At 35.0% G+C, this 26219-nt stretch overlaps 6 protein-coding genes across 14 annotated transcripts; 5 read left to right on the top strand and 1 right to left on the bottom strand.

Annotated features, from left to right (window-relative positions):
* Nucleotides 1-121: 121 nt before the first annotated feature.
* Nucleotides 122-1649, top strand: LOC105965027 (thiamine-phosphate synthase). 2 transcript variants are annotated; one of them, XM_012989538.2, is made up of 3 exons: nt 122-251; nt 612-804; nt 1233-1649. In XM_012989538.2, the coding sequence occupies exons 2-3, from the start codon at nt 637-639 to the stop codon at nt 1428-1430; spliced, it is 366 nt and encodes a 121-aa protein (XP_012844992.1). In that variant the 5' UTR covers nt 122-251; nt 612-636; the 3' UTR covers nt 1431-1649. The 2 variants fall into 2 exon arrangements, with proteins under 2 accessions (XP_012844992.1, XP_088678710.1); XM_088822584.1 differs by lacking the exon at nt 122-251 and having other exon boundaries at nt 503-804.
* Nucleotides 1650-2550: 901 nt separating this feature from the next.
* LOC105965269 (G-protein coupled receptor) lies at nt 2551-7892 on the top strand. Its single transcript, XM_012989803.2, has 17 exons — nt 2551-2729; nt 2945-3036; nt 3239-3280; nt 3397-3450; nt 4071-4145; nt 4267-4332; nt 4432-4474; nt 4873-4918; nt 5680-5773; nt 5868-5920; nt 6019-6103; nt 6236-6338; nt 6503-6595; nt 7051-7117; nt 7241-7307; nt 7444-7497; nt 7596-7892. Exons 1-17 carry the CDS (start codon nt 2660-2662, stop codon nt 7734-7736), a joined length of 1245 nt encoding a protein of 414 aa, XP_012845257.1. The 5' UTR covers nt 2551-2659; the 3' UTR covers nt 7737-7892.
* Nucleotides 7893-9099: 1207 nt separating this feature from the next.
* Nucleotides 9100-10945, top strand: LOC105965270 (peroxidase 72). The gene is made up of 4 exons (XM_012989804.2): nt 9100-9447; nt 9654-9845; nt 9926-10091; nt 10388-10945. The coding sequence occupies exons 1-4, from the start codon at nt 9217-9219 to the stop codon at nt 10798-10800; spliced, it is 1002 nt and encodes a 333-aa protein (XP_012845258.2). The 5' UTR covers nt 9100-9216; the 3' UTR covers nt 10801-10945.
* Nucleotides 10946-11703: 758 nt separating this feature from the next.
* LOC105965278 (Ribosomal protein L12 family protein) lies at nt 11704-13912 on the top strand. Of its 2 annotated transcripts, none has more exons than XM_012989812.2 (2): nt 11704-12444; nt 13638-13912. In XM_012989812.2, the coding sequence occupies exon 1, from the start codon at nt 11865-11867 to the stop codon at nt 12441-12443; it is 579 nt and encodes a 192-aa protein (XP_012845266.2). In that variant the 5' UTR covers nt 11704-11864; the 3' UTR covers nt 12444; nt 13638-13912. The 2 variants fall into 2 exon arrangements, with proteins under 2 accessions (XP_012845266.2, XP_012845267.2); XM_012989813.2 differs by having other exon boundaries at nt 11754-12444; nt 13692-13912.
* Nucleotides 13913-15703: 1791 nt separating this feature from the next.
* FOLT1 (folate transporter 1) lies at nt 15704-20508 on the top strand. Of its 4 annotated transcripts, none has more exons than XM_012989802.2 (11): nt 15704-15981; nt 16097-16173; nt 17040-17116; nt 17303-17393; nt 18033-18123; nt 19043-19116; nt 19293-19403; nt 19707-19778; nt 19894-19914; nt 20106-20173; nt 20301-20508. In XM_012989802.2, the coding sequence occupies exons 1-11, from the start codon at nt 15876-15878 to the stop codon at nt 20434-20436; spliced, it is 924 nt and encodes a 307-aa protein (XP_012845256.2). In that variant the 5' UTR covers nt 15704-15875; the 3' UTR covers nt 20437-20508. The 4 variants fall into 4 exon arrangements, with proteins under 4 accessions (XP_012845256.2, XP_012845255.2, XP_088678708.1 ...); XM_012989801.2 differs by having other exon boundaries at nt 19290-19403; XM_088822582.1 differs by lacking the exon at nt 19894-19914.
* Nucleotides 20509-20648: 140 nt separating this feature from the next.
* D2HGDH (FAD-linked oxidases family protein) lies at nt 20649-25974 on the bottom strand. Of its 4 annotated transcripts, none has more exons than XR_016033316.1 (16): nt 25730-25974; nt 24735-25105; nt 24534-24635; nt 23940-23987; nt 23543-23613; nt 23335-23453; nt 22969-23064; nt 22761-22870; nt 22345-22425; nt 22011-22111; nt 21784-21892; nt 21556-21661; nt 21350-21435; nt 21140-21265; nt 20722-21042; nt 20649-20684 (listed from the first exon to the last, which is right to left on the bottom strand). XR_016033316.1 is itself a non-coding variant. In XM_012989799.2 (15 exons), exons 1-15 carry the CDS (start codon nt 25821-25823, stop codon nt 20941-20943), a joined length of 1722 nt encoding a protein of 573 aa, XP_012845253.2. In that variant the 5' UTR covers nt 25824-25974; the 3' UTR covers nt 20649-20940. The 4 variants fall into 4 exon arrangements, 2 of the variants coding, with proteins under 2 accessions (XP_012845253.2, XP_012845254.2); XR_016033317.1 differs by having other exon boundaries at nt 24735-25102; nt 25730-25948; XM_012989799.2 differs by having other exon boundaries at nt 20649-21042.
* Nucleotides 25975-26219: the final 245 nt, after the last annotated feature.

Raw genomic sequence — 26219 nt, 5'->3', positions numbered from 1 at the left:
TAATTTCTTTTGGTTTTACAGTCCGACCAATTTGTCATTCGGGTCGGGTCGGGTCGGGTTATATTAGCCCATCAATTAATTCATTATTTAATTTGGGCCTATCTTCCATCAATTCTTTAGATAGCTCCATTTGTACCCAATTTCCTCAAAACGTCGTCGTTTCCTGCCAAATCAATTGTCCTGCTCAAATTCATAGATCAAATTTTGTTAAGCCCTAGCCCCTCTTCGATTTGCTCGGAAGCGTTTTTAAGGTTCGTCTCTCTCTCTCTAGGGCATGCACACATTAGACGCAATTGGGGAATGGTTCTTGATAAGCGTTATGAAAAAATGCACGGAATCTGTTCGATGAAATGCCTCTGTCAATTAAAAGCTTTAAGCATATTTATGTGGGAGATTTATTGCTTTCATTTTATGGAATGTTGAGTTGATTTCTGGTCTCAAACAACACTACTTGGAAAAAAAGTGGAAGCTATATATATAGTTGCACTATGATTTATGGGGGAGGCTTAATCATTCATTGAGCAAATTCGTTTCATTGCTCTAAAGTTTTGAGATATTTGATTTTTTTTTTTTACTATCTGGTGTAGTTGATCTTGTGTGTTGTACTGCAGCTGAAAAAGATCGAAAAGATTCATCATGTTTGCAACTGCAATAAGGTATATAGGGAAGAAACCAAAGCCGAAGATGAAACCAATAGAACTCAAAACTCCACCGGAGCAGACGCAGACAATAACAAGGGTTATTTTCGACATTTTGAAGGAACACGGCCCTCTAACCATTTCCGATACCTGGGAACATGTTAAGGTATACTTTTCTTGCATTACAAACATGACTTGCGTAAATACAGTATAACTGTATATGTTGCAACTAAGCATATATTAACTGTATATGAATCGTCTTCTTGACTTACAATGCATTATTCAATCCAATTTTTATATCCGAAAATACGTACGATGAGAGCTATGTCAATGTAAATATAAGCCAACTCGATTTGTTATGCTACAACATGAAATAGATTGAATTGGCTTCTTTAGCATTGGCCAAACATCTGGATCTATGATTACATGGCAATGAGGCTCAGTCTAAGTCTTTATCTGATATTGGGATTAGATACATATTATCGGGTGATTACATTAGTTATTAGATTTTGATCCTCTAACATCTGGTTTTGAACTTTTCAGACTCGAAATTACAATTAAAATGGCTAATGTTTTTTGTTTAAATATGATTAGGAAGTTGGTTTGAAAGGTCTGAATAGCAAAAGGCACATGAAAATAGTAATGAGATGGATGAGGGAGAGGCAGAAGCTAAGGCAAATATGCAACCATGTTGGCCCTACCAAGCAATTCCTATACACCACGTGGTTCACGAAACCCGATGTCGTAAAACAGGCTAGGCCCGTAAGCGATCCTTCGAGACCAAAACCGTGAGCATTTTACGCTTAAGTGGCTTCTTCATTTTCTTAATCTCGACTATTACAAAGAAACCGTGTTTTTTTTTTATTATTATGACAGAAGCATGTATCTATAATCATGCTTTGTAAATATTATTAACTTTACGAGATTTTACAAATAATTAGTACGCGTTTGCTCATTGGAACTTGGAAGTATTTGAGAAGATTCAAAATGATTTTAACAATTTGAAAGTTATATCTATTGAAAGAATCAACGGCCCCGGATTCGTAGTGAATAATCAAAACATAGATGTTATGTGAAATGTGAAACACTTAACATAACATGCAGCGGAATAAATGAAAATAAACACAAAATTTAATATCTGCATGTAAATATTTGTGGACTGCCTTTAAAGGCGAAATAGTTATATAAACAATATTACAAGAAAGGAAGTAAACAATCTCGCCTATTATGAAGGTCTTTTACACAGATAAGATCTTTTGAAGAGTCAAGTCTAGCTTTTTCGATACAAACTAACAGATCCATGCACCCAAGACGAGTATTTACAACATACTGCAAAAGAGATAAAAGTAACTCAAATATATTCTCTTCTTCACTCCAAATGCTCTTATTTTTTTCTTCTAAAATCCGTAGTGGAAACTAGCAATGTGTACTGGTATTTATAGACTTCAGAACGCGTCCACTAACTGTACAAGTTAAACGAGAAAATAAGTACTGAGGTAATGTGTTAGTGGATTAGTGAGGTAGAATAAATAATCAACCACTAATCTATTATTAATAACAATCTAACAGCTGATTTAATTTAAGTTGTAGGAAAGTTAAAACATGTGGAATAAATCGTCTTCTACTTTTATCTATTACAATGAATCACATTATCGGTTATTTAATTAGTTAGTAGGAAGTTAATTTGAATTAGTTTAATCCAAATTAATCAGAAGGGCTGCCTAAATTTTGTACACACGACTAGTTAGATAATTATTATTTTCATACAAAAAAGATAATTAAAAAAAATATGTTTAAATACTAATGTTAATGTATTAAGCAAAACCGACCAACTTATTTAAAGAATGGGCCGACCTGATGCAAAGCCCACCAGGCCTAATAAGGGCAATTTCGTCATTTGACAATGGACGTTGTTGCCGGATCCCGAAACGGCGTCGTTTCTAACAAGGCCTTCACTTCTATGCTGAAATTATTTTGTTGGTAGGAACAATTTCAATTGTGCACACTCTGCACACGAGCTCATGTTGATTTTCAGGAGGAGAAATATTTCTACCGAATCGATGCATGGATTTCTGGTTACAGTAATTGCAGGTAAAAAGACGATGCACGATAGCTTTGAATACATTATTTTATTTGGTACTAATCTGTATATATAATGTATTTCATGTTTTCGTTCTTCCTGGGATTTGGCAGTTGGTGCATTTGCGTGTGTTTCTCTGCTCTGTTCTTTCTTCTGTATGTAATAATCTTTTTTTTTTTTTAATTTTTGTCCCTAATTAATTGATTTGATTTTTCATGTTTTTCAGCTGTTATTTTTAGTGCATTTGGAGCTGATTCTGTTGCTGTGCCGAGCACTAATTGTTACGCGCTCGATAACAGCAGTCATATTCATGATTTTGTATCCTTATTATTATGATTTAAAAAAAAAAAAAAAAAATGAAAATATATTCTTTTTGAAATTAGGCAAATAGGGTTGAGATTTGAGAATCTGGTAGTTTCTTGATTGTGTGCCATTATTTTATTTAGTGAACTGAGAAATGACCTATCGGTTTCGCCTCTATTTAATTTTAAATTGTTTCCTCTCTCATGGATTCTCTTAGAGTAATTTGGTTGGACAACTTTTCGAGTATGATGATGATAAGGTAATGTCTTGTACGTAATTAACGAATCAAGGATACTTGTGCTTGATAGTTTCTTTTCGAATTTCTTCAGAGTTGAATTTATCACTAAACATCTCGTATTACTGTATTTCATGCAGGATCCTGATCTGGTGATACGCTTCTGTAAAGATGTCGAGACTAGATCTTCGACGGTACGTGATACTTAGTCCTCTCGTTTTATTTAAAGAAAAAATGAGATGAATTTGTTTTTGTGTTTACCTTCCAAACCATGTTCTATGATGATATTGCTCGATTTAAGTTTAACCATACTAAAATGTCAAATGGATAGGGTTGACATGAAATTTTGCACTATGCACGACATAAAATTTATACGCTAATACGATTTTCACATGCTAATTTTTTTTGACATGTTAAGTTAATCTGTTTAAAATGAGTACTGATCGTGTTTTTCATTATTGAAAGGTAAAACTAAATATGGATCCTCGTGTATTCATGTGAGTTGCCTACAAAAGAGAGGGGCAGAATTTGAGTCGTAATATAATATATTTGGTGTTCTATGAAATCACGCGCATCTAATCAGTTGTAACTAAAATTGCAACTAAAACAGGAAAGAAATGAAATAGCATACTTCCTATCTCGATTTCCATTAATATCCACTGTAAAATCACTGGCTCGAAACATTTCTAGTTATCCATTTCTTGGAGTAGTCTTTTTTTTAATTTTTTTGGAGTGAAATCGATGTTCTCGCCATATTCATTTTGGTTATTTGGATATGCAAGTTGCTAATTATTTAAATGTCTTTGTGAAATAGGGATATGTGGATTTTGGAAGATTTGATAAGTTCGATCATTTTAATGCCGGTTCAGGGGATGCTAACTTTGTTCAGGTAATTTTTGATTTGTTGTGATAAACTTCATTTTTTGATATGTGGTTATTTGAAGTTTTCTTGTTGTCCAGGCTCTTGAAAACCTGATCGTAATTAAAAAAAATATGTTCTACATTTGCAGGAATATTATAATGGTGACCTGAAGAAGTGTGAGACAAGTTTCGATAAATTGGGACGCACTGCTCAGGTCAGATGAATTGTCGTTGTACAATGTTTTTTTGCCTGTTTTTTTGTCGGAGTATACCAATTATTTTCTAACTAAAGCAACTCGTTTCACCATTTTCAGGTAAATGTCATTTGTGGAAATTGTCCAAATGGACAATGTGTAGGTATGTGAGTTACAAATTCTAAAATCTTAGATTGACATGCATCTGTGATTGAACTTATTCTAATAGTATTAGCTAGCTCTTCTATATTATTTTAATCAGGTGTTCACTTTCTTGAAGTGGAATTGCTCGTTAAGAAAAGTTGATTGATTTGAGAATAATTATATAATATTACCTTTTTGTATTTTGTTCGACTGCGAATTATGACCTCATGAATCAGTAGTTACGCCTAAACAAAAATCGACATGGTTTAGATCAATCTAGATCTATAGGCAAGAATGCAATTCTAGATATTAAATAGATGGCTATGGCATTTCTAATCCAAAATTCTTTTTTTTAGACATTTATTTGTGTGTTAAAGGTATCTGTATTTAATAACCGTTTACGTGTTTGCCTTATAGGTGGACTTGGATGCATCTGCAACGTTACATATGAATCTACGTGCAGGTTATTATACAAATGCTAGCCATTATGCTTGTATATTACATCCTTCACTAATTCAATTGAAGCCTTTAGAAAATAGGGTAAATTACGGCCACCCCTGAGGTAAGGTCAAATTTTGCAAAAACCCCACATGTTTGGGTAATTACAGTCACCCCAACTATGAATCTTCCTACACGTCCACCCTTGCGGTGTCAAATTTAGTGGAATCTTCTAGATTATGTGGAATATTCTCCAGTTTGTACCTGTTTTACCCCATTCGAGCTCCACATGTTGAAACAAGATGATAATAAGATGTGTATTTTGGCTTGTAAAATATCAGATTTTGGTGCATCAAAAACTGCATTTTTGCACAAAACGAGTACAAACTAGAGAACATTCCACGGAATGTAAAAGATCTGTTGAATTTGATACCACAAGGGTGCACTTGACACCACAAGAGTGGACGTGTAAGAAGATTCATAGTTGAGGGGGATATGAGGATTTTTTTTCTCGTAATTTGACCTTACCTCGAGGGGGGGTTTGTCCGTAATTTACCCTAGAAAATATTGTCAAACATATCTCGTTCGATGCATATCTGACCATTTTGACAGAAGCTAATATTTACATATTACAAAAAAAAAAGGATGGGGGGTTTGCTGTACACTTATTGAAAGAAACTAGGTCATTCTTTACGAGACAGTGTATAGTTTGAATAAAAATAAGATATTGTTGGACTCCATGGAGTAAAATAATGATCTTACGAGTGATTTTTACTTCCATGATAGAGTACTCGTTGATCTTGCCATTCCATGTGTGGAGCCTGGTTTAAGGGTATTTGAGGGATTTACAGTTGGTTTTCATCCACGTTCATGGGAAATTGTAAGCCCTTTTTCTGTAGACTTTTGCTTGTTGAGTAGTCAACCTTGTTATGGATCGCTTTATTTAAATTGCATATATCATTTCTTGGTTGTAGGTCTATAATGGCATGACTCAATTGGGTTACGAAAAGGCTTACGATGAATTTAGGTACTGATATAATTCTTTTCAAATAATTAGTTACTTATATTATGTTATATATGTTGTACGTAGTAGTTTATATACAAATTTTCTGTGGTTCACTGCAGCTTCAGAACCGAGCAAAGAGATGTAACCCTGTACCTAACTGCAGTTGCTTCTCTATCGAGTTTAGTGCAAAAACCCACAATCAAGGTTTTGTCATTTTTCTTCAATTTTCGCATGGATTCACATTAGCGTGTGTGTATCTTGTTTTTTTTTTTTTTTTTTTTTTTTTTTAATTCTAATTATTTTTTCTTCTTTTTTGTCCACACCTTTTTCTTCCAGATTTCTCCCGAGCAAGGATTGGATGTTCAGTTATCCGGTTCAGGAGCAAACGGAAAGCCACCAACTACTTTGTCTCCCACAATAATACTTGTGGATTGGAGATGTAAATACACACACACACACACACACACACACACACACACACATATATATATATATATATATATATATATGATCTCTTTCTATTGGAGATGTAAATAGCTTCATCATTCCATAGGTAAGTTAGATTACTTCGATTTTCCTGATTTTTTTTTTCTCATCTTTTAGGTGAAAAGACTCGCGACACACCTTATGAAGTTGAAATTACCATTCCAGTAGAGAATTATGATCCGGTTCAATTTACTTTTGCGAAGATGTGCGGTGAGCTAATATTTTGGCATATATCCTCTCTTTTTTTTCTCATAACTTGTCTACACTAAATAAAGGATTTATTGCATTCTGCACCCTTGTATTCAGTCTAATTGTGAAAAAACTTCTCGTGCAATTAATATTAGCGTAAACCCTCCTATGATCCAATTTTATTAGCAAATTACCCCCCCTAAAAACACACCATTTAGGGGGTTGTGGGCTAAAAAAAATGCATCATAGGGGGGTTTTTGCTAATATTTATAACATGGGGAGTTTTTTAGCAATTCGGTATAACACAGGGATACTAAATGTAATAAACTCCTAAATAGAAATCCACGTCCATTAGCTCACACATAATATTTGGCTATTTCAATGTAGCTATTGCCTTCTTACATTTGTTTCTGTCCATCTTCTTATAAAAAATGCAATTCTTATTTGAAATGCTAATTACCCCACAAAATGTACAGAGCAGACGCAAAATGAACGGGGCGAGGCTTCCAAAGGATGGGCTATATTTGGAATCATATCATGCATGTATGTTAATTTACTCCTCGGGTTTTCTATTATTATATATATATATATATATTTTTTTTTTTTTTTTGAAATTAAGTCTCATGGATCTTTTAACTGGCTCGTGTTTTTGGTTTTACGAAACAGATCAATTATAGCCTGTACACTGTTCTGTGTTGGAGGGTTCGTTTATAGGACACGAGTGGGAAACCTGGTAGGTTAATTTAATTGCTTAAATGAGTAATCTTTTTCTCTCTTCTCCGTATTTTTATACTTTTGTTTATGATGGTTTATGGTTTATTTATTTACTCTTGTGCATGAATAAAATTTTAAACCTAAATCTGCTGCAGCGCGGGCTCGATGCACTTCCAGGAATGGCAATATTATCGGCATGTTTGGAAACTGTAAGTAGATTTCATTTCGATTGTGAAGAAGTTGAAATATATATATATAGATTTGACCGTTCCATTAATTGCTTGTTTTTGACCTGAAAAATACACAGGCGAGTGGAGGTGTACGTAGCTATACAAATCTTGATGACGCAAATAATCTTTCCGTAGATCAAGCTTCAAGGGATAGGCAGTCAACTGCTGCCACTCAAGGAACATGGAGACCAAGCGATAGAACTTATGGATCGATTTAATCCGAAGGTTTTTTTTTTTTTTTTTAGGAGGCTCGTAAATGCACGGAAATAGTTCAAAGATGCACATTTTTTTGTTTTGCCCATGATAATTGAGATTGTTTTTGCTTGTTGTATACAGAAATTCAGCTTATTGTTCTTTCTTGTTTTCTTTATGTCTGAAAACTAGGGACAATGTATGTTTCAATATTATCATCAACTTATATTAGAACTTTCGAAAAAATTGATTTTTTTTTCCCGAAAGTTTTAATTTCAATCCGATTTGTTCGATTTCCACTCATATATGTAATTCAGAAATGCCGGTTCCTTTTCCATTCCATAGAGAAATTACGACTTGTTCATTTCTCCTATTTCACACAACATTTAAGACTTCTAATTCGATCAACGATGAGAAAACTCACGAGCAGTTCAAAAATCGAATAGAACAAGCGACATTTAAAATCGAATTATTTAAAGAATCTTCTACGTACAAAAAAACTCAAATTACATGCAAAGAAAACGTTTAAGTCAATATAAAGTAAGAAGGATATTAATTAAATATTAAAAAAAATAACTAAAATATATTTTCCCTTTGACAAAATGAAGAGGAGTAGTTGTCCTACTTGTGCCCACAACCTTTATTTGGTTAGCTTTCTCTGCTCCTTCAAAGCAGTCAACCTTCATTCATCATAAGGAGTAAAATGAATACATACAAAGTTTTAAAATAATAATAATAAAAGTCAATAAAACAAAACTTTATGGTTTAGTTTAGATGATTGACTCATGATATAAGCTGCAAAATAATTGAATTTTGATCTTTTAGTGAATAAAAAGGAAAATATAAATAAAGAACGATACAGATATATTCGATGTATTTCAGCTGATGTAATATTGAATAAACTTTTTATTAGTATAGAATTGCAAGCGAGTACCATATTTATTTTTAAAAATAAATCAAGAAATACATCTTATAGTTATATCTCTTCATGTTCTAGCATGAAATACTTCATTAACTCTTTATTTCTTTCTTTTAAAAACCAAACAAAAAATTATATTATCTTATAATATTTCTCACCAAAATTAATTTAACTAAATAAAAGAAATTTCCATTTTCTTCCCACCAAAAGGTTTCAAATATAAATTGCTCTATTTTTTTTTTGTCAACAGAGCAGGTGCTGCTAATCCATATTTTATCCATTTTTGATATATTTATCACTCACTTTTACTTTATGGACTTGGTCTTGTCTCATTTTTGATATGTTTGACCTTTATGCCCCTACATTTTTCTCCCCAAAAATAATTATACAAATTCGAATTAAATCAATAATAGAAGCATAAATCATTCTAACTCAAAAATCACACCAACTCCAATATTCCAACTCACTCTCACAATTCACAACTCTTTCAAATTTCAATTAGCTCTATAAATACTCAATAGTTCATCTCCAATATTTTCATCATACCAAAGTCTTTCAAATATTAACTAATAATATATATAATTGAAATGGCTAAATCCATCAACTTTGTGTTCTTGATTTTAGCTATTCTTGCTTTTGCACCTCTTTGCTTATGTCATGTTAACACCTTTGGAGGCTACCTATACCCTCAATTCTACGACCGTTCTTGCCCGCAAGCTCAACAAATCGTTAACTCTGTCGTTTCAAAAGCCGTTGCTAGAGAAGCCCGTATGGCTGCTTCTCTTGTTAGGCTTCATTTTCATGATTGCTTTGTCAAGGTTTTCTCTCTCTCTCTCTCTCTCTCTCTCTCTCTCTCTCTCTCTCTCTCTCTCTCTCTCTCTCTCTCTCTCTCTCTCTCTCTCTCTCTTATCTTGTCGGCCAGCCAAACGAGGCGTTAGTGTAATGATCATATATATACTACATTACTAATGGAGGGTTATGTTCTTTATCTTATTCTTCTTCTTGATATTTTATATGTATGAAGGGATGCGATGCATCGATACTATTGGATAGCGCTGCGGGCATCATAAGCGAAAAGGGTTCGAAGCCCAACAAGAATTCAATTCGCGGGCTTGAAGTGATCGATGAAATCAAATCGGAGCTAGAAAAACAGTGCCCTCATACCGTTTCTTGTGCCGATATCATGGCTCTTGCTGCTAGAGATTCCACTGTTCTTGTAAGTCCCAAAAAATAAAATAAATTATTGCATTATACAAGTATACATGCATTAGAAATAACTTTGTATAATTAATGTAGGCTGGTGGTCCGAGTTGGGTGGTTCCGTTGGGAAGAAGAGACTCGAAAGGAGCCAGTTTGAGTGGCTCGAACAACAACATTCCTGCCCCGAACAACACTTTTCAGACAATTCTCACCAAGTTTAAGTTACAAGGATTAGACATTGTTGATCTTGTTGCCTTATCTGGTACATACACTTTTTCTCCACCCATTTTATTACAACAATTACTATTACATCACAAATTAATTAAGCTTCATTCTGATCAGTGGCGGAGCCAGTATTTTATCGTTACATGTCAAATATACACTAAACAAAAACCTATACATAAAAATAGTAGATTTTTAATCAGTGGCAGAGCCAGTATTTTATCATTCCACGTTAAATATACACTGAAAAAATAGATTCTTGAAAAGTGGAGGGGGGGCCACGGCCCCTTTTGCATGATAATTAATCGATCCTATTTATCTCGATTCTTCTTGCAGGAAGCCACACCATAGGGAATGCAAGATGTGTCAGCTTCAGACAGAGGCTGTACAACCAATCGGGGAACTCGAAGCCCGATCCCACACTCGACCAATCGTACGCCGCCACCTTGCGCACCCGTTGCCCGAAATCCGGTGGGGATCAGAATCTGTCGTTCTTGGACTTGGTCTCTCCCACAAAGTTCGACAACAGCTATTTCAAGAATCTGCTGAGTTTTAAGGGGCTTTTGAGTTCTGACCAAATTCTCGTGACGAAGAATCAAGTGTCTTTCGAGCTCGTGAAGAAGTACGCTGAGAGCAACGAGGTTTTCTTCGAGCAGTTTGCCAAATCTATGGTGAAGATGGGGAACATTTCTCCATTGACTGGTTTTAAGGGAGAGATTAGGAACAACTGCAGAAAGATTAATGCTTGATTCATTTTAACTCCATGCAATATGTATGCATGTATGTATGTATCTATTTGTCATTTTGATTTCATTTTTCTAATTATGTTTTTGCTTGCTTTCAGTTGTTAATGTTGTTGTTTTGTATTTTGGTTATGTTATAATGAGAATTATGGGCTTTCTTTAAGGTTCAAATTCAGTAGTCGAGCTTAATTTTATGTAAACTTGAGCTCGAACTCGACTTTTACGAGTCAAAACTTGAATTTTAGTTATTGTTTAATATATTATTTATGTATTTATAAGATTTTTTTAAGATCTCACGAGCTCGCCTTTTCTGAATGTTGGAACGAACTTTTGTTGAGTCGAACCAAATACTATTTACACTAGAGGCGAAAATCGGACGAATCATATCTAAATTAGCTTTAAAAAAAATTGTTTCGAAAGTTAAGAACTAATTCCATTTTCATTCCACAAAAAGTTTAAATTTTTTTTTTTTTTTTTTTTTTCAAATTGGAATGATTGATCCGAGAAATTATCTATTTGTTTCGAAAGTTAAGAACTAATTCCACAAGAAAATTGAAAATCGTAGTTTCAAAAATTGGAATGGAAAAAACTTGATCAAAAAATATAAATCAACATTAAAATTAGAAAATTCTTTACTAATTCACATATATAATACATATTAATATTAATATTATAAATGATTCTTTTTTTTTTTTTTTGAGAGTATATTATAAATGATTCTATTAGAAAAAAAAATAGAACTTTTAAAATTATTTTGGAAAGTTCAAATCAGAACAAAAATCAAAATCTCCAATTATGATAAAAAAAAAAATAAAAAAAAAATAATTAAGAACTGCAGAAATAGATCATAAAATGTCGATTTTAATCAAATTCGGGTCTGGGTCAAGATTCGAGTCAGCCCACCCGATAACCCGATTCTTAAACCCCAGCCCGAGTTCTCATTTCTCAATTCTCAGTTTCAGCCAAACCCCGATCATCGTCTTCCTTTTCCCCCAACCCCACAAAACCCTGTAATTTTTTTTGCTCCTTCGAACTCTGATAATCCAATTTAATCGAATATTCCTTCCGCAATGAGATACCACTACTCCCGTCTCATTTCACAAACCCTCCCCCGCCTCCGCAAACCCATTACTACACCCAATCCCCAAATCGAAACCCCATTAAGAAACCCTAATTTGATCCGAAATTTCTCCGCTTCAGCTCAGGAATCCAAGCCCGCCACATCCGAACGAGTATCTGGAATCGCTGAAGAAATCTCCGGTCTCACTTTGCTCGAAATCTCGGATTTAACCGAAGTTCTGAGGAAGAAAATGGGGATTGAGCAAATGCCTATAATGGCTGTTATGATGCCTGGTATGGGATTTGCTCCGGGAATGGCCGGGAAAGGCGGCGGCGCCGCCGGTGCGGCGAAAGAAGAGGAGAAGAAGGAGAAGACTTCTTTCGATTTGAAGCTCGAAGGTGGTTTCGATGCAGCTTCGAAGATTAAGATAATTAAGGAAGTGAGAGCGTGTACGGATCTAGGGTTGAAGGAGGCTAAGGATTTGGTGGAGAAAGCTCCGACTTTGTTGAAGAAAGGGGTGACGAAGGATGAAGCGGAGAAGATCATCGGGAAAATGAAGGAGATTGGAGCCAAAGTGATCATGGAGTGAGGTAAAAATTGTTTGACTTAAAAATGTTGCGTAATTGAGTTTTCGGATTTCTACTGTTTTTGAACTTGTTCTTTGGTTACACTTTGTGATGGATTCTTATAGAAATTAATAAGGTATTCGGATGATTGACTAGTGAGGTGTTTTATCGATATCATGTTCTGCGTAACGAGGTTGCAATCTTAGTTTCTACAAGTACACGGTTTTTAATTTGTGTCGCAAAAAAAAAAAACGGTGAATGTGACATTTTCTTGAATCGGCTGCTCCGAAACATGAAGCAAAGGCATTCTGATGTAAGCATTTGTTTGCTTAGGCTTTAAGGCTTAAAAATGGTCAAACTCCGAACAGTTCTAACCATTTGCAGCCGTAGATAGGATTTTGTATTGTATCAAGTCAAAGAATACTCAGAAAAATTGAGCTAGTGATTATTTCTCAAATGAGATTAAAATCGTAAATTCCGAGTTCACTAGCACCTTAAGCTTCTTCCAATGAGTCGCATTCATGTTCCTTTGTAGCATATCTTGTTAAAATTGTTGCTTGATTGAGTGAGTAAGTGAGTTGATTCACTCTACATATCGAATCCGCAAAAGATGAAATATGCAAACTTTGAGAATAGCTCGTTCTCTATCTATCTCTCATTCCCGTACTTGTCTAATTTGTGTAACTCTGCATTACTCGTATTTTAAATAACTTGTGCGGGTTAATAAAAGTTGAGGGTCCATCTGCAACGTGATGCTCGATTTAGTAGAAGTACTAGTACAACACAAAATGACATATACCAAGACTTAAACATTGATTGGAATTATTGTTTGAGGAATTTGCTTCAACTCGTGTGACGTTATTTTGTTTCGTAATAGTTTAAAAAAAAATTGCTTAACTTGCTCAAGTTGCACACTCTTGCTAAATCTCCTCTCCGTCGTTTCCTCTTTTTTTTCTTTTTTTTTTCTTTTCTTTTTTCTTTTTTGGAGTTAGAGTGAAACGGAGTTGCATAATATTGTCTGTGTTTTAACTTATATTATTGTGCCATTTATTCTGTGCGTGTATGGGTAAATTTTATTTCCATAGTTTATGTGAATCACACAATTTGTCGCCCCTTCCACCTCTTAACTATCGATCCTATGTTTCAGAAGTTTGGTGCTAAGGTTCTATCTGAAAGCAACTTATATAAAACTCATATGTTCTTTATATTTGTCTCAGCTACTTTTGCATCAACAGCAATCATAGAGCATCTGGGCTATAATTTATATGCAGATCCCGTTTGGTGATGTAACACAACACGAGCCGTTTGAAGAGCAAAGAAGACTATTACGGGCTTTTTGGTGATGCGGAGGATTTTGCAGAATCTGCTTTTTTACATATTCAATAATTAATGTAGAGTCGCATTCGACCTGTAAAAACTCGGTACATGAACTGTTTCATGTAACATATATCAGCTCTTTTGGTTTAATGCAAAACGTTACGGGGTTATTTTATTTGTTTGTTTTTATTTTTATTTTTATTTGGGTAAATTACACCCACACCCCTGAGGTATGCTTAAATAACTTTAAGGTTCTTGTGGTATCGATAATTACACTTACCCCTTGAAACGTAGTTATAAACTCTAATGGGATAATGCATTGGATACGTTATTACGATAGAGTTCTAACGGACTATTGGTTTCAGGAAGTGGTGGAAACAACAAAGAGTTATGGGTGATTTAAGAAATATTGGGGGAGCCATGTCACCCCATAACTCCTCATAACTCTATGTTATCTCCATTACTAGCTAAAAGTAATAGTCCATTAGAACCCTATCGGAATAATGTATCCAATGCATTATTCCATTAGAGTTTCTAACTACGTTTCAGGGGGTAAGTGTAATTTTCAATACCACAGAAACCTTAAAGTTATTTAAGCATACCTTAGGGGTGTGGGTGTAATTTACCCTTTTTATTTTGTAGTGCAAGAGCATCTTGATAGCATTGTGAGTTTATCATATGCAATACAAGCTTCCAAATAACTTTTGTGACAACTTTTTTTCTTTTTTTTTTCAATTTCATGTGTAGCGTTGGAAATTAGACCCGGTCGGAATGGAATTAGTACTTTTGAGGATCTTTTCCTTTTTTCCAAGTGAAAAACTAATTTCAATTTAATATCGAAAAAAGTTGCAAAATTGAAAATCGAATTTTCAGAAATTGAAATGCAAAAAGTGTTTTAAAACTGGAAACTCTTAGATGGAAATTGGCGAATTCGGATTTTTTTTTATTGATATTTAAAGTGTAATTTCGGGAGAGAATTTGGAATTTTCAAGCATATTTTTTAAATTTAAAATCAAGTTGGAATTCGGAATCTCATACGAATTTCAATTCCGCTCCAAAAAGCATCATACATTTGAACTTTCGGAATTAAAAATGAATAGTATTATTTCGAAATCGAAATATTATGAAGCGGTATTTGGAAATTTCGTTCCAATTTCCATTCGTTAATCATGTGTATAAATTTTTGGGTAAATTCCACTTTCCTCCTTGTACTTTGGCTCGATATCACTTTACTCTCTTCTACTCTCAATTGCATCGATTGCCCCCTTGTACTCTGGGGCTCGATATCACTTTACTCCCTTATACTCTCAATTGCATCGATTTGCCCCTTTGTACTTTGGCTCGATATCACTTTACCCCCTTCTACTATCAATGTGGCCATCGCCGTTCGTTTTCACACCTTTGACCTTAAGATTATATTATTTGATCTAAGGCTGAAAATTGCTAAAAAGTCACCCCTCCTAGTTTAAATAATTATTAAAAAAAATAAAATAAAATAATAAAATATTCAAGACAACGAGAAAACATAGTCCACGACAATTTATTTTTTGAATTTTTTGAATTTTTTTTAATAATTATTTAAACTGGGAGGGGTGCATTTTTTGTAATTTTCAAACTTAGATCAAACGATGTAAATGTCAAAAGTGTGAAAACTAACGGCAATGGCCACATTGACAGAGTTTTTTAAGTACAATGGAGCAAATCGATGCAATTGAGAGTTCAAGGGATAAAGTGATATCGAGCCAAAGTACAAGGAGGAAAATTGATGTAATTGATAGTAGAAGAGGGTAAAGTCATACCGAGCTAGAGTTGGGGCAAATCGATGCAATTGAGAGTAAAATGGACTAAAGTGATATCAAGTCAAAGTACAAGTGGAGAAAGTGGAATTTAACATATATTTTTTCACGTATATTTATTTATTTTCTTATTTAATTTATACAAATACTCCATTCCTTAATTGGAGATCAAGCAATCGACCCTTTATTCTCTTACTTTATTCTAGATTTGTGCATTTTGTTGCACAAGCAGAGGCCGAAACGACGTCATTTAGCATATAGCCACCTCCAATTGCGGCTGTATTTACATAACCGAAAATTGAAATGGAAGCGAAGCTGAAACTCTAAAGTAGCCGATGATTGATGGCGGCGGAGTGGCAGTGGGAGAACGCGGCCGCCGGTTCTGCCGCCGGCCTCGCCACCGTATCCTTCACTCACCCCCTCGATGTCATTCGCACCCGATTCCAAGGTTATTTATCTCTCTACGTACCTTTTAATTTTAAATTATTGTTGGTCGAACCTGAAATTTATTTCGAAAGTTTTAATCGAGCATTGATTTTAGAAATTTGTCTTCTGTTGAGTAGTGAACGATGGCCGATTGTCGAACCTACCAACGTATAAGAACACTCCCCACGCTCTCTTCACCATTGCTCGCACCGAGGTTGTTGTTTCTCGATGAGTAGATTTTCCGCATTCGAGATTCATTATGACATTATTTTTTGGTTTTCCTATGATTTTTGTTTTGGATGAGTTTGATTAAATATTTTTTTTTTGGAGGAAGATTTTAATTAAAAAAAAGTTGCTTCGTTTTACCATCGTATGTAGCACTTGACAATTATCGCATCAGAAGTATATTATACACAGTGGAAGACAATGTAGAAGGGGTTAAGCATAGCTTGTGGAACTTGGAAACAATAAGTCGAAGTTTTAATTCAGTTGACATTCATAAACACAATCTATGAGCTGCGTTCGAAAGTATTACGTGTACTTCAGTTTTTTTGATTTTGGTGTCTTTCTGAGTCCAAATGGCATATTATTAATCAATCCTTCTAATTGGGAATGCATTAAGTGGGATAAAAAACTATCCTATTCTGGCCTAATTATTTCTGATACGAAGATGTAGAGTGCATCACAAACTGCTTCGTATTAAAGAGACAAATAGTCATGGTTGCTTACTATCTATTTATGATAAATCAAAAGACTGGAAAATAAGCAGAACCTTGTTCAGATTTCAGCTGCCAACTTGGGTAATTCAGCATCTATAAGAACAACTAGGACTCGAATCTTGGATATCATTCTTCTCATTTTTACACACTCTATTTGTTTAAATCCTGGTGGCATTGTGGCTAGCACTGCTTTGAAGAAAACAGCTACTCTGTCAAGTCATCTGGGTCAGTGTAACTATAGACAATGGTCATAGTGAATGATTCTCGTTTACTTCAATTTGCCAGTTTAGTTAGTCATTTCATTCCAAAGATAATTGTTTTTCATGTTTTGAATAATCACACTGCATGTTTCGCTCTTCAGGGTTTTAGAGGGCTATATGCTGGCTTTTACCCGGCTGTTCTTGGATCAACTATTTCATGGGGTTTATATTTCTACTTGTAAGCATCACTATCGGAGTTATGTTATTATTGGTTTTTCAGTATGCTATTAATCTTGTAATTTGAAGGCTTCCAGTAGTTTATACTTGGATTTCCCACTAGTTAGACTATGTAGATGTCGTGCTATTTAAGCAAGCATGTGTACATGATATGATTAATAACCATGGTTGTCTTACACTTTTGTAGCTACAGCAAAGCCAAACAGAGATATTTGAGAAGCAGAGAGGAACTGAGCCCTGTTCTTCATCTCGCATCAGCCGCTGAAGCTGGAGGCCTGGTCAGTATTTGAACTTCTTATACTTGAAATGTGTTGCACATTGGTGATGTATCTATATGTATATACATTTCTGTCAGCATACCATTTACAAGACCTGCAGTGACCTGGTCTTGAAGATGCTTGACTTCCACCGATTGTTTGCCAGTTACTAGTGAAAAGAAAGGGGGAAATAGATTTTGTTTGACAAGTATTCTCATGTATTGGTTGTTGGTATTGGCATTGCTGTTACTGAATAACATAATTATAGTATGTCGTTGTATTAACACTACTGCAAATTGGCTGAAATTTACTTGAACCCCTTGATCACTAGAAAAGAGTTTTCAAATAGTCAAATGAATGCCACTGACTAGAATCTGTCAATAATGGTAAAAGATCTGTTTGCACAAGGAACATACATATTGTGATGGCTTAATATCCGAAGTATTATAACTTCAAAATTTTAAGGGCAATATAAAATATGAATCAACAGGTTTATGGGTGAAGTGCGAAGCATGCTCCAACTAATTCATTTAATGCAGTTACCGTTTCATTTATTGTGTAGCTTCATCTGCATGTATAACTCCAAGGAAACTGTACCCATGATACCTAAACTTTGTGATTTCTGCCTTGTTTATAAGAGTATATTCTTGGCTCTTTTAGGTCTGTTTTTGCACCAATCCTGTTTGGCTGGTGAAAACAAGGTTGCAGCTTCAGACTCCACAGCAAGTTCGTCCGTATTCCGGTTTTCACGGTTAGCTCTGATGTGATACTGATTTTCTATGATGTGCTTTACTTTACACCACTGTAATTGCTGTTGGTGATCCTTATTACGATGGAAAGATTGCACTCAGTTTTCAGGAAAATTGATGCTAATTTTTCTTTTTCTTGAAATATTTTGCTTGAATTTATTTTTTGTTGGAAATGATTATTTGAGATTTTGTAAGTACCCTAGTCAAGTATGGGTTGATATGGATTTTTAAATTTCCTATGAGTTAAAAAAGATTAGGTATTGATTCTTTTTTTCAATGGAGGTCCTATATTGGTGTAAAATATGCATATATTGAGTCATTTGTATTTGTCCCAAGGCTCTCCAATACTACGCCATAGAGAAGAAGAAATTCATGTAAAAATATAATTTATTGAAAAGTAGCAGTACTCAGAAAATGAAAAATCAGAAAGTGCAGCAGCCTCCAATCGACAAAAGAGATGGAACTTCACAATTGATTCATGGTTCTACCTGGGCAGCCAACAATGATCTTGGAATGAAAAACTAGAGCATAGATTTGATTCTCGGTTTTAGAACTTTTTCAATGTAGAAAAACCATATCGTTGATGTAAGTAATTACATCTAGTTGAACTGTAAATATTTGAAAGGATTTGAGAATGCATGTTGAAATATTATTTTCGCATCTTTTCTACACTTCTATTCATGTCAAGTGTTCCTTCAAATTGGATTAGTGCAACTAAGTGGATTGATATCTTTTTTCTGAATAATCCACTTGCCGATGCTGTGTATACAAAATTAGACAATTCACACCTCATTTGTTTCAGGACTTGTGTCTCTCCTGACAAGCATCCTTGTTTCTCGTTCCCCTTTTCTGTAACAAAATAAGTTTTATGGTTCGTTGTCCCGAAGTTGTATTTAACTCTTCCCATCTTCTGGATTTCAGATGCTTTAAGAACCATTCTGAAAGAAGAAGGATGGAGGGCACTCTACAAAGGACTCGTGCCTGGTCTTTTTCTGGTTATTCTTCCCCCCTTATTGCTATATTTTCAGTGCTTTCTTGAAATTTTTTATCATTTATTCTCTACTGCTGTGTGTAGTGTTCATCATCAAATATTCTTTATGCTTGTTGACCTGCTTATGCACAAATTTCTATAGAGTGAAGGAACTTACTGGTTTTGGTGCTGTTTCAGCAGGTTACACACGGTGCCATTCAGTTTACAGCCTACGAGGAACTACGTAAAATGGTTATCAAATTTAGGACTGAAGAAAGTGCCGAAAACCCTAATGTTGCTGAAAATTTATTGGTTAGTTTCTGAAACCAGTGATAATTTTGTTAGTTCTCAGGATCATCCTGTTTAAAACATACACATTCATGCATCAGCTGACAATTGTACACTCCCGTTATCCTATGTCCCAGATAGACAATAGAAAACTGGTAACATATTCAATTGTTGGTGTACAAGATCATTTAGATTTATAGTTAAATTTGCAAATTTTCTTCATTTCTTGTCACAATTGATGACTGTGCATTTATATATTTCTCAAAATGTTAGTTTCGGGTTGGAATTGGTTTGTAAGATATTTATTATCTGGCATTGTGTCTACAGGACTCATTTGATTATGCAGTATTGGGTGCTTCTTCAAAATTAGCTGCCGTGGCTTTGACTTATCCATTTCAGGTAGGCACCATTTAAAGATTTATACTTTGTAGTAGTAACCCTCTTTCGTATGCATTTATGACATTTTCGTCTCTTTTTGCTTGCTGAATGTGTGTTGGATGATGATGTCTTACAGGTTATTCGAGCTAGATTGCAGGTAAAGAGAAAAACCACCCCACACTTACTTTCCATCCATATAAACACATCTTGTTCGAGTTTTGCTTTAAACTGGACCAGAAAACTAATAGTGTCTAGAAAGAGAGAAGAAAAAAAATGAAAAAATAAAATAAAATAAAACCTAACAGTTTCGAAGGGGGCAGTAGCTAAGTATTGTGGTTTCTACTGCAGCAACGTCCAAACATTGAGGGCATTCCCAGGTACGTGGATAGCTGGCATGTTATGAAAGAAACGGCACGGTGAGTGCTATCTGCTGACGCATTAGCTATATAGTCAGTCTTTTGGTTGTGTTATTTATTTAATTTTTTTATCTGAAGTGTTGCAAAATGTCACACTTTAATGAGCTTTCGTCCTCTTTGGTCACAGCTTCGAGGGTCTACGAGGTTTCTACAAGGGTATAACTGCAAACGTGCTGAAAAATGCTCCTGCTGCTTCAGTTACATTCATTGTGTATGAAAATGTGCTGAATATGTTGAAATTGGTTAGGAAGAAAGACTCATAATCATATCGATTCGTTGTTTATTATTTGTTTATTTATTTGACTTGGGCTTTAATTTGCCCTAGCAATTATTTTCGGCGTCAATTTTTTTTCATAATTTTTTTCGGCTAGTGCAGAGTGAACATTATGTGCCGCTGTAGAAAATCGCAAACATATGACACATTATGATGCAGTTAGTTGTATATTACTGAAAATGGAAGGCAAAACACAGGTGGTTTGCAAAATATAATAAAAATTGGAATTGTTGTCAGCTGCCTTCAGCTTCTGTGTACTTGACAGAAGATGTACGACGTTCTTTTTTATCCAAAAAAAGTGAAACATAATTACCATTACATATACCTGAATACATACACATTAGCTCGGCAATTTTATTATATGCTCGCTCGACAACATTACCTCTTATTCAGTCACAAGTTTAGTGATTATAAACAGCTCTAACTTGCCGATCGAAAGAAGTCGGTGAATTATTTAACGATGATACCATTTCGATCAAGCTTCCTTCTTTGGTTAGTTCACTCCACTTTGTGAAATCGAAATTGGAAGAACTTTATATGGGTTGAGTATTCCATTAGGATCAAGTAGCTTCTTCATGGCACCCATTAGTTGCACCTACAGACGAAAAAATTTGATTCAAAAAGCCAACAAACATAAAAATAAAATAAAAAATGATTTAGTTAGCCATTAGCACAAATGAGGATAGACTTACAGTTTCAGCAGACTTGCTGTAATGAATTTTGTTTGCTTTCATCAATCCAAGACCATGCTCAGCACTAATGCTTCCCCGTTGCTTAGATGTCCACTCGTACACAAAAGGTTCAATCTTAGATAATATCTGAAACGAATATTTTCTTTTAAACAATCAGTCCAGTGTTAGAAAGAAAGTTCACAAAATGGAGAAAAGGAATAAGGTTGTTACACTGTCATCGTATTCTTGTGCTGAGATATTGAGATGCAAATTGCCGTCTCCAAGATGACCATAAGCCACTACATTTGCCGCAGTGCCTAGAAATTTTTAATTGAAGCATTAAATACTGCTCAAAGATAGTCCTCGGAAAATGTAGCTGTCTAATTTATTCATCAAAATGTAATATCCACCCCATTATTAATTGTAGCAAGGATTACCAAGCCTTTCACGCATTTCGTCAACAACATCATACATCTTCTCTGGGGGAAGAGACAGGTCGTATTTATATACAGCCCCTGCTTTCATCAAAGCTTCAGGTATTCCCTGTAAACATACAAATGTAACTTACTGAGTGAACATTGTGATAGCAACAACATGGTTACATTGCGCATTTAGGAATACTGACAGAAAGACACATACATACAAAGCCAGCCATTAATAAGTACCTCGCGTATTCGCCAAAATGATGATGCTTGATTTATATCTTGTGCTATAACTCCATCTGTTAATAATCCACTCTCCATAGACGAAAGAAGGAATGCTTCAAGCTTCTCTCTGGTGATGTAGGTCCAAACGGTAGAGATTGAAGAAAGAACAGTTCATAAAGCTTATTAGAACTCTCGATGTTCAATTACAATGGGATGCAAATAATGAAAAATATGAAGAAGGTTACTTGTCATGAGATTCCATGCTGCCCGTGGTCTCAATAACAATATAGAAGTTGTGCTTTGAAGAAGGTAATGGATCGCGAATGCCATCTAAATGTTTCAGAACCTGTCAGAAAAAGATCGACAATGTAAGCCGAGCATGATTATGAACTATAATTTTGTTCCAACGGAATAAATTTCCAAGACTCGTTGAATAAAGTAAAAAATACATCATGATAATACTATTCTATTTTGGGATAAGAATAACTATTATTTTCTCGTTTTTCATTAGATTTTGTATATGCTGAAAATGTAGCTTTTGCTACATTAAAGTATTACTTTCCCGTAAACAAATATTACCAGATCCATAGCGCTGACATCCAAAAACTCAAATGCAGAAAGAATTTCTCCAAGCTTCCTCTTGGCTTCTGACAAGAGTTTCTAGAAAGAACAGTGAACTGATTTATGAGTTAGATTCAGCAGTCAGCACGTGTCTTCACCACATGATCAATTAGATCAAATCATTAGACATGTGTTACTGTTAGAGTATAATGCATTCAGTAAATATAAAAAATGATGCCATAAACAACGATAATCCTCAAATATCAAGACATGGGATGAACAGGTAGCCGAATGTAAGGTTCTTAAATGGCAAAAGCATTTAGTAAACCTACTCAGCAATAGACAGTGCAGATGAAGACACAGTAGTGCTAATAGTTTCCAATGTAAGGAGTGTAATGACTATCTAACTAATCTTTTTAGACTCAAACTTTTACCTGACAACTGGCATAATCCTCGCAAGCAAGGAAAGCTAGGTTGACCGAAGACAACTTTGGAGGGGTTAGTATGGAAACCTTTGTTACTATTCCCAAAGACCCCTCGCTCCCTAAACAAATACATAGTGGCCATAATTTAGCCAAGAACCTTTAGCGATATCAACATTATAGAAAGGGAAGAAAATCAACATGTGCTGATTTTATTCACCTATAAACAAATGCTTCAAGTCATATCCTGTGTTGTCTTTGCGTAAAGTCCCAAGCATATCAAGCACAGTACCATTTGCCAATACAACTTCAAGACCTGGAGAACCGGGCCAAAAATGTATGCTAGTGAAATAGAATAAATAGAAATAACAAGATTTTGGCAAGGGAAACTGTTAGGTTAGGAAAATTGTTTCAGAAAAAGGAAGGGAAACACTTTTTCAGAGATTTTCTATGAATATGATACCATGAAGAATCCCCGACAGGTGATGAAATACATTAAGTTTTCAGACAACAAACTTCAACAGATGACTGTACGAAAAAGGATGGAAGAGAGGAGGAAAATAGGTGGGAAAAATAAACAACTTACCAAGAACACTTCCATGAAGTGAGCCATATCGGATAAGGCGCAAACCTCCAGCATTAGTTGAGACATTACCCCCAATTTGGCAGCTTCCTTTAGCACCTAAATCCAGTGGCATAATATACCTGGAGATCAATAAATAGAATTCTGAAATTTTCATGATTTAAACAAGTTGCTGATCTCAAACAGGAATAACTGATCAAAGATGGATTACCCTTCATTATCCAGAAAAGTAATCAAGTTTTCCAGAATACATCCTGCTTCACATACCAGTATACCGCTAACCTATTAAAAAAATAAAAACGAAGTCAGCAATTCAGGTGCTAGTTATTGACAACGACAAGGTCATTCTTGAACATTTTATAGTTCTTTTAGAGCGTATATCTGAAAGAGGAATGGTACAGGATCAAAATGATCCAGAAATAGAAGGGTTAAGAAGGCAAAAATCAAAGTTAAAAAATATATCATGAGTGAAAACAGGATCATAATAGATCATATGAAGTAAATAAGCTCAGCAGCGAAATATTTTTTGGCTTATAATGTCAGATGATTCAGGTAAGCATCATCAAAGAGAATACGGTGTAAACGTATCGGCAAATACGAACGCTTACCTTGTCAAAGGAAATGATGTTATTCATGGAGCTAACACTGATAATTACCTGTAAACAGATAGATATAGGAGGAGTTATACATTACGTTAAAACACGACGGCATGTATTCTAACTATCATGATGGTGTCACCAGTGTTCTAACTGAAAAACTCACTCACATAAAGAACGCATGTATTTCCTGTCTTTGGTATGTATTAGGTACAGATAACTCTAAAAACTGTATACTTGCAAGTTGACTATCAATGGGGTCAAACTGACATGAAGCTTGAAAGTGAGCACGATAACTCGAGCTTGTTCTTGAATCACAATGACATTGACGACAAATCTATGCTTTCAGGAAGAACAAACATAAATAATTTATGTCTTAACTAGATGAATTCAAGTTTGAACACCAATTAATATGTTACATTATAGCAGTTTGAATCTCCAGTTACATAAACCAAAAGGATTATTAATGTCTTTCTGCAGTAGATAAGATGACGAAAGGGTGAAACCTTACATTAAGATATACCGGCTACGGAAATCAAATAAAGACATCCAATATCTGATGGTTGAATGGACCTTTATCGGAAAAAGAAACTGATGTGATCATACCTCATCATGCACGGGTACACTTCCTCCAACAAGACCCGTATTTCCACCTTGGGGTACAACAGCCAGGCATCTGGAATTACAGTAATTAAGAATCTCTGAGACCTGTACTAGGAAAGAAGAAGAAGAATAAATATAGCAGCATTATATCTAAATAAAGAAAATAAAGGAAAATAAGTTGAGTAGTTCAAATAAGACACCAACCTCATGGGTGCTTCTTGGTTGTAACATAAGCTTACTTGAGCCTTTGTACTTCCTCATCCAATCCGTGTTTGCATCATCCAGCTTCAACTCCTCCTGAACAACACCCTTTTCACCCAATATCTTCTTGAAATAGCTTATATCATCACAACTAATCATAGCAAAAGATGGGTTTCTCGAAGGAACGGTGGCCACTGAAGCAAGATTTCTAGAATGAATTCGAAAAGCATTACTCTGAACTCCCCGTAAAGAAGCAGGAATACCAATACCAGAACCTTTTAAGAAGCAAATATGCCTTGAAACAATGTGTTTGTGATAGCAAACATCTTCTTTGACCAGCTCGAAAGTTTGAATGGAGCGATTCTGAAGACCTGCTGCGATTGGAGAAGAAAACCGGTAAACAGTAGAAGAAATTAGATCATAAAAGTTTTTCGAATTCAATGTAATTCCATATTTCAATTTGCTCAAACATAGTGCACCAAGAGACCAACTGATTAACCAACGATCTCACACGAGGAAAACCACCCCCTGCACTAGCCCACCTACATGTATGACAATTTAGTACATGATGGCAAATGTTCGATTTTACTAATCTCTTTCTCTATCCAAATTAATTTCATTCCTTCTTTCTACCAACATCAATCTTTATCCTCTCACCCCAAAACATGTTAATGCAAGAGCATCTCCGCATATATTAAAATTGTTTTTCTATACTCAACATGATTTTTTTCGGAATAATTACACCAAATTGAGGAAAATTTTGCTCAAGGCAAAGCTAACTAAACAAAATCACACACACACACACACACAAATACACACACACTGATACACACACAAAGCTTGCTACGTCTGACAACTCCAAATACTGTGGTACAACAGTAAGAATGAAAGTTCATCTACTCATTCTACATATTTTCATATCAGAAATTTGAGAAATTGGTAGCAAATTTTACATACAGTCGTAAAATACGAATAAAATCACGGCGAATTGCAGGCACCTGAAATGGAGGAACGAGATGAATTGAAGAATTTAAGGTTCGAGAGTTGATCAAAGAGGTTTCTCGACGAGTGCTTGAGACGGCGGTAAGTCATCGTCTTCGTCAGAAAAATGTGATTATGGTTGATTCATCAGACGCTCTCCGACTCGGATTCCGCCGGAATTTGGCAATCTAACTATGGACCACCGGCGAATGTATCGTTTACCATTTTGCCCTCTATGTCACTTTTTAATTTTGAGTAAATTACACTTTTCCCCTTGTACTTTGGCTCGATATCACCTCACCCCCTTCTACTCTCAATTGCATTGATTTGCCCCCTTGTACTTTGGCTCAATATCACTTTACCCATTTTGCATCGATTTGCCCACATGTACTTGAAAAATTGTCTCAATATGGCCATCGCCGTTAGTTTTCACACATTTGACTTCAACACCGTTTGATCTAAGTTTGAGAATTATAAAAAATCCACCCCTCCCAGTTTAAATGACTA

This window comes from Erythranthe guttata, chromosome 8, assembly GCF_056151865.1.
Source record: "Erythranthe guttata isolate IM_541 chromosome 8, IM_541, whole genome shotgun sequence".
Taxonomy (NCBI): domain Eukaryota; kingdom Viridiplantae; phylum Streptophyta; class Magnoliopsida; order Lamiales; family Phrymaceae; genus Erythranthe; species Erythranthe guttata.
The sequence above is the reverse complement of the archived record's forward strand: the minus strand, read 5'-3'. Positions and strand labels throughout refer to the sequence as shown.

What these genes read in the sequence shown, in the direction of transcription:
- LOC105965027 (XM_012989538.2), top strand. Translation starts at nt 637, where the DNA reads ATGTTTGCAACTGCAATAAGGTATATAGGGAAGAAACCAAAGCCGAAG. An exon ending in ATACCTGGGAACATGTTAAG is followed by an intron (nt 805 to 1,232) that starts GTATACTTTTCT and finishes AAATATGATTAG; the next exon opens with GAAGTTGGTTTGAAAGGTCT.
- LOC105965269 (XM_012989803.2), top strand. Translation starts at nt 2,660, where the DNA reads ATGTTGATTTTCAGGAGGAGAAATATTTCTACCGAATCGATGCATGGA. An exon ending in GGGATGCTAACTTTGTTCAG is followed by an intron (nt 4,146 to 4,266) that starts GTAATTTTTGAT and finishes CTACATTTGCAG; the next exon opens with GAATATTATAATGGTGACCT. An exon ending in TCCAAATGGACAATGTGTAG is followed by an intron (nt 4,475 to 4,872) that starts GTATGTGAGTTA and finishes TTTGCCTTATAG; the next exon opens with GTGGACTTGGATGCATCTGC.
- LOC105965270 (XM_012989804.2), top strand. Translation starts at nt 9,217, where the DNA reads ATGGCTAAATCCATCAACTTTGTGTTCTTGATTTTAGCTATTCTTGCT. An exon ending in CTAGAGATTCCACTGTTCTT is followed by an intron (nt 9,846 to 9,925) that starts GTAAGTCCCAAA and finishes TAATTAATGTAG; the next exon opens with GCTGGTGGTCCGAGTTGGGT. An exon ending in TGATCTTGTTGCCTTATCTG is followed by an intron (nt 10,092 to 10,387) that starts GTACATACACTT and finishes TTCTTCTTGCAG; the next exon opens with GAAGCCACACCATAGGGAAT.
- LOC105965278 (XM_012989812.2), top strand. Translation starts at nt 11,865, where the DNA reads ATGAGATACCACTACTCCCGTCTCATTTCACAAACCCTCCCCCGCCTC.
- FOLT1 (XM_012989801.2), top strand. Translation starts at nt 15,876, where the DNA reads ATGGCGGCGGAGTGGCAGTGGGAGAACGCGGCCGCCGGTTCTGCCGCC. An exon ending in TCACCATTGCTCGCACCGAG is followed by an intron (nt 16,174 to 17,039) that starts GTTGTTGTTTCT and finishes TTCGCTCTTCAG; the next exon opens with GGTTTTAGAGGGCTATATGC. An exon ending in CCGCTGAAGCTGGAGGCCTG is followed by an intron (nt 17,394 to 18,032) that starts GTCAGTATTTGA and finishes TGGCTCTTTTAG; the next exon opens with GTCTGTTTTTGCACCAATCC.
- D2HGDH (XM_012989799.2), bottom strand. Translation starts at nt 25,823, where the DNA reads ATGACTTACCGCCGTCTCAAGCACTCGTCGAGAAACCTCTTTGATCAA. An exon ending in CTTGAAGCATTTGTTTATAG is followed by an intron (nt 22,871 to 22,968) that starts GTGAATAAAATC and finishes GTATTTGTTTAG; the next exon opens with GGAGCGAGGGGTCTTTGGGA. An exon ending in AGCATGGAATCTCATGACAA is followed by an intron (nt 21,893 to 22,010) that starts GTAACCTTCTTC and finishes CTACATCACCAG; the next exon opens with AGAGAAGCTTGAAGCATTCC.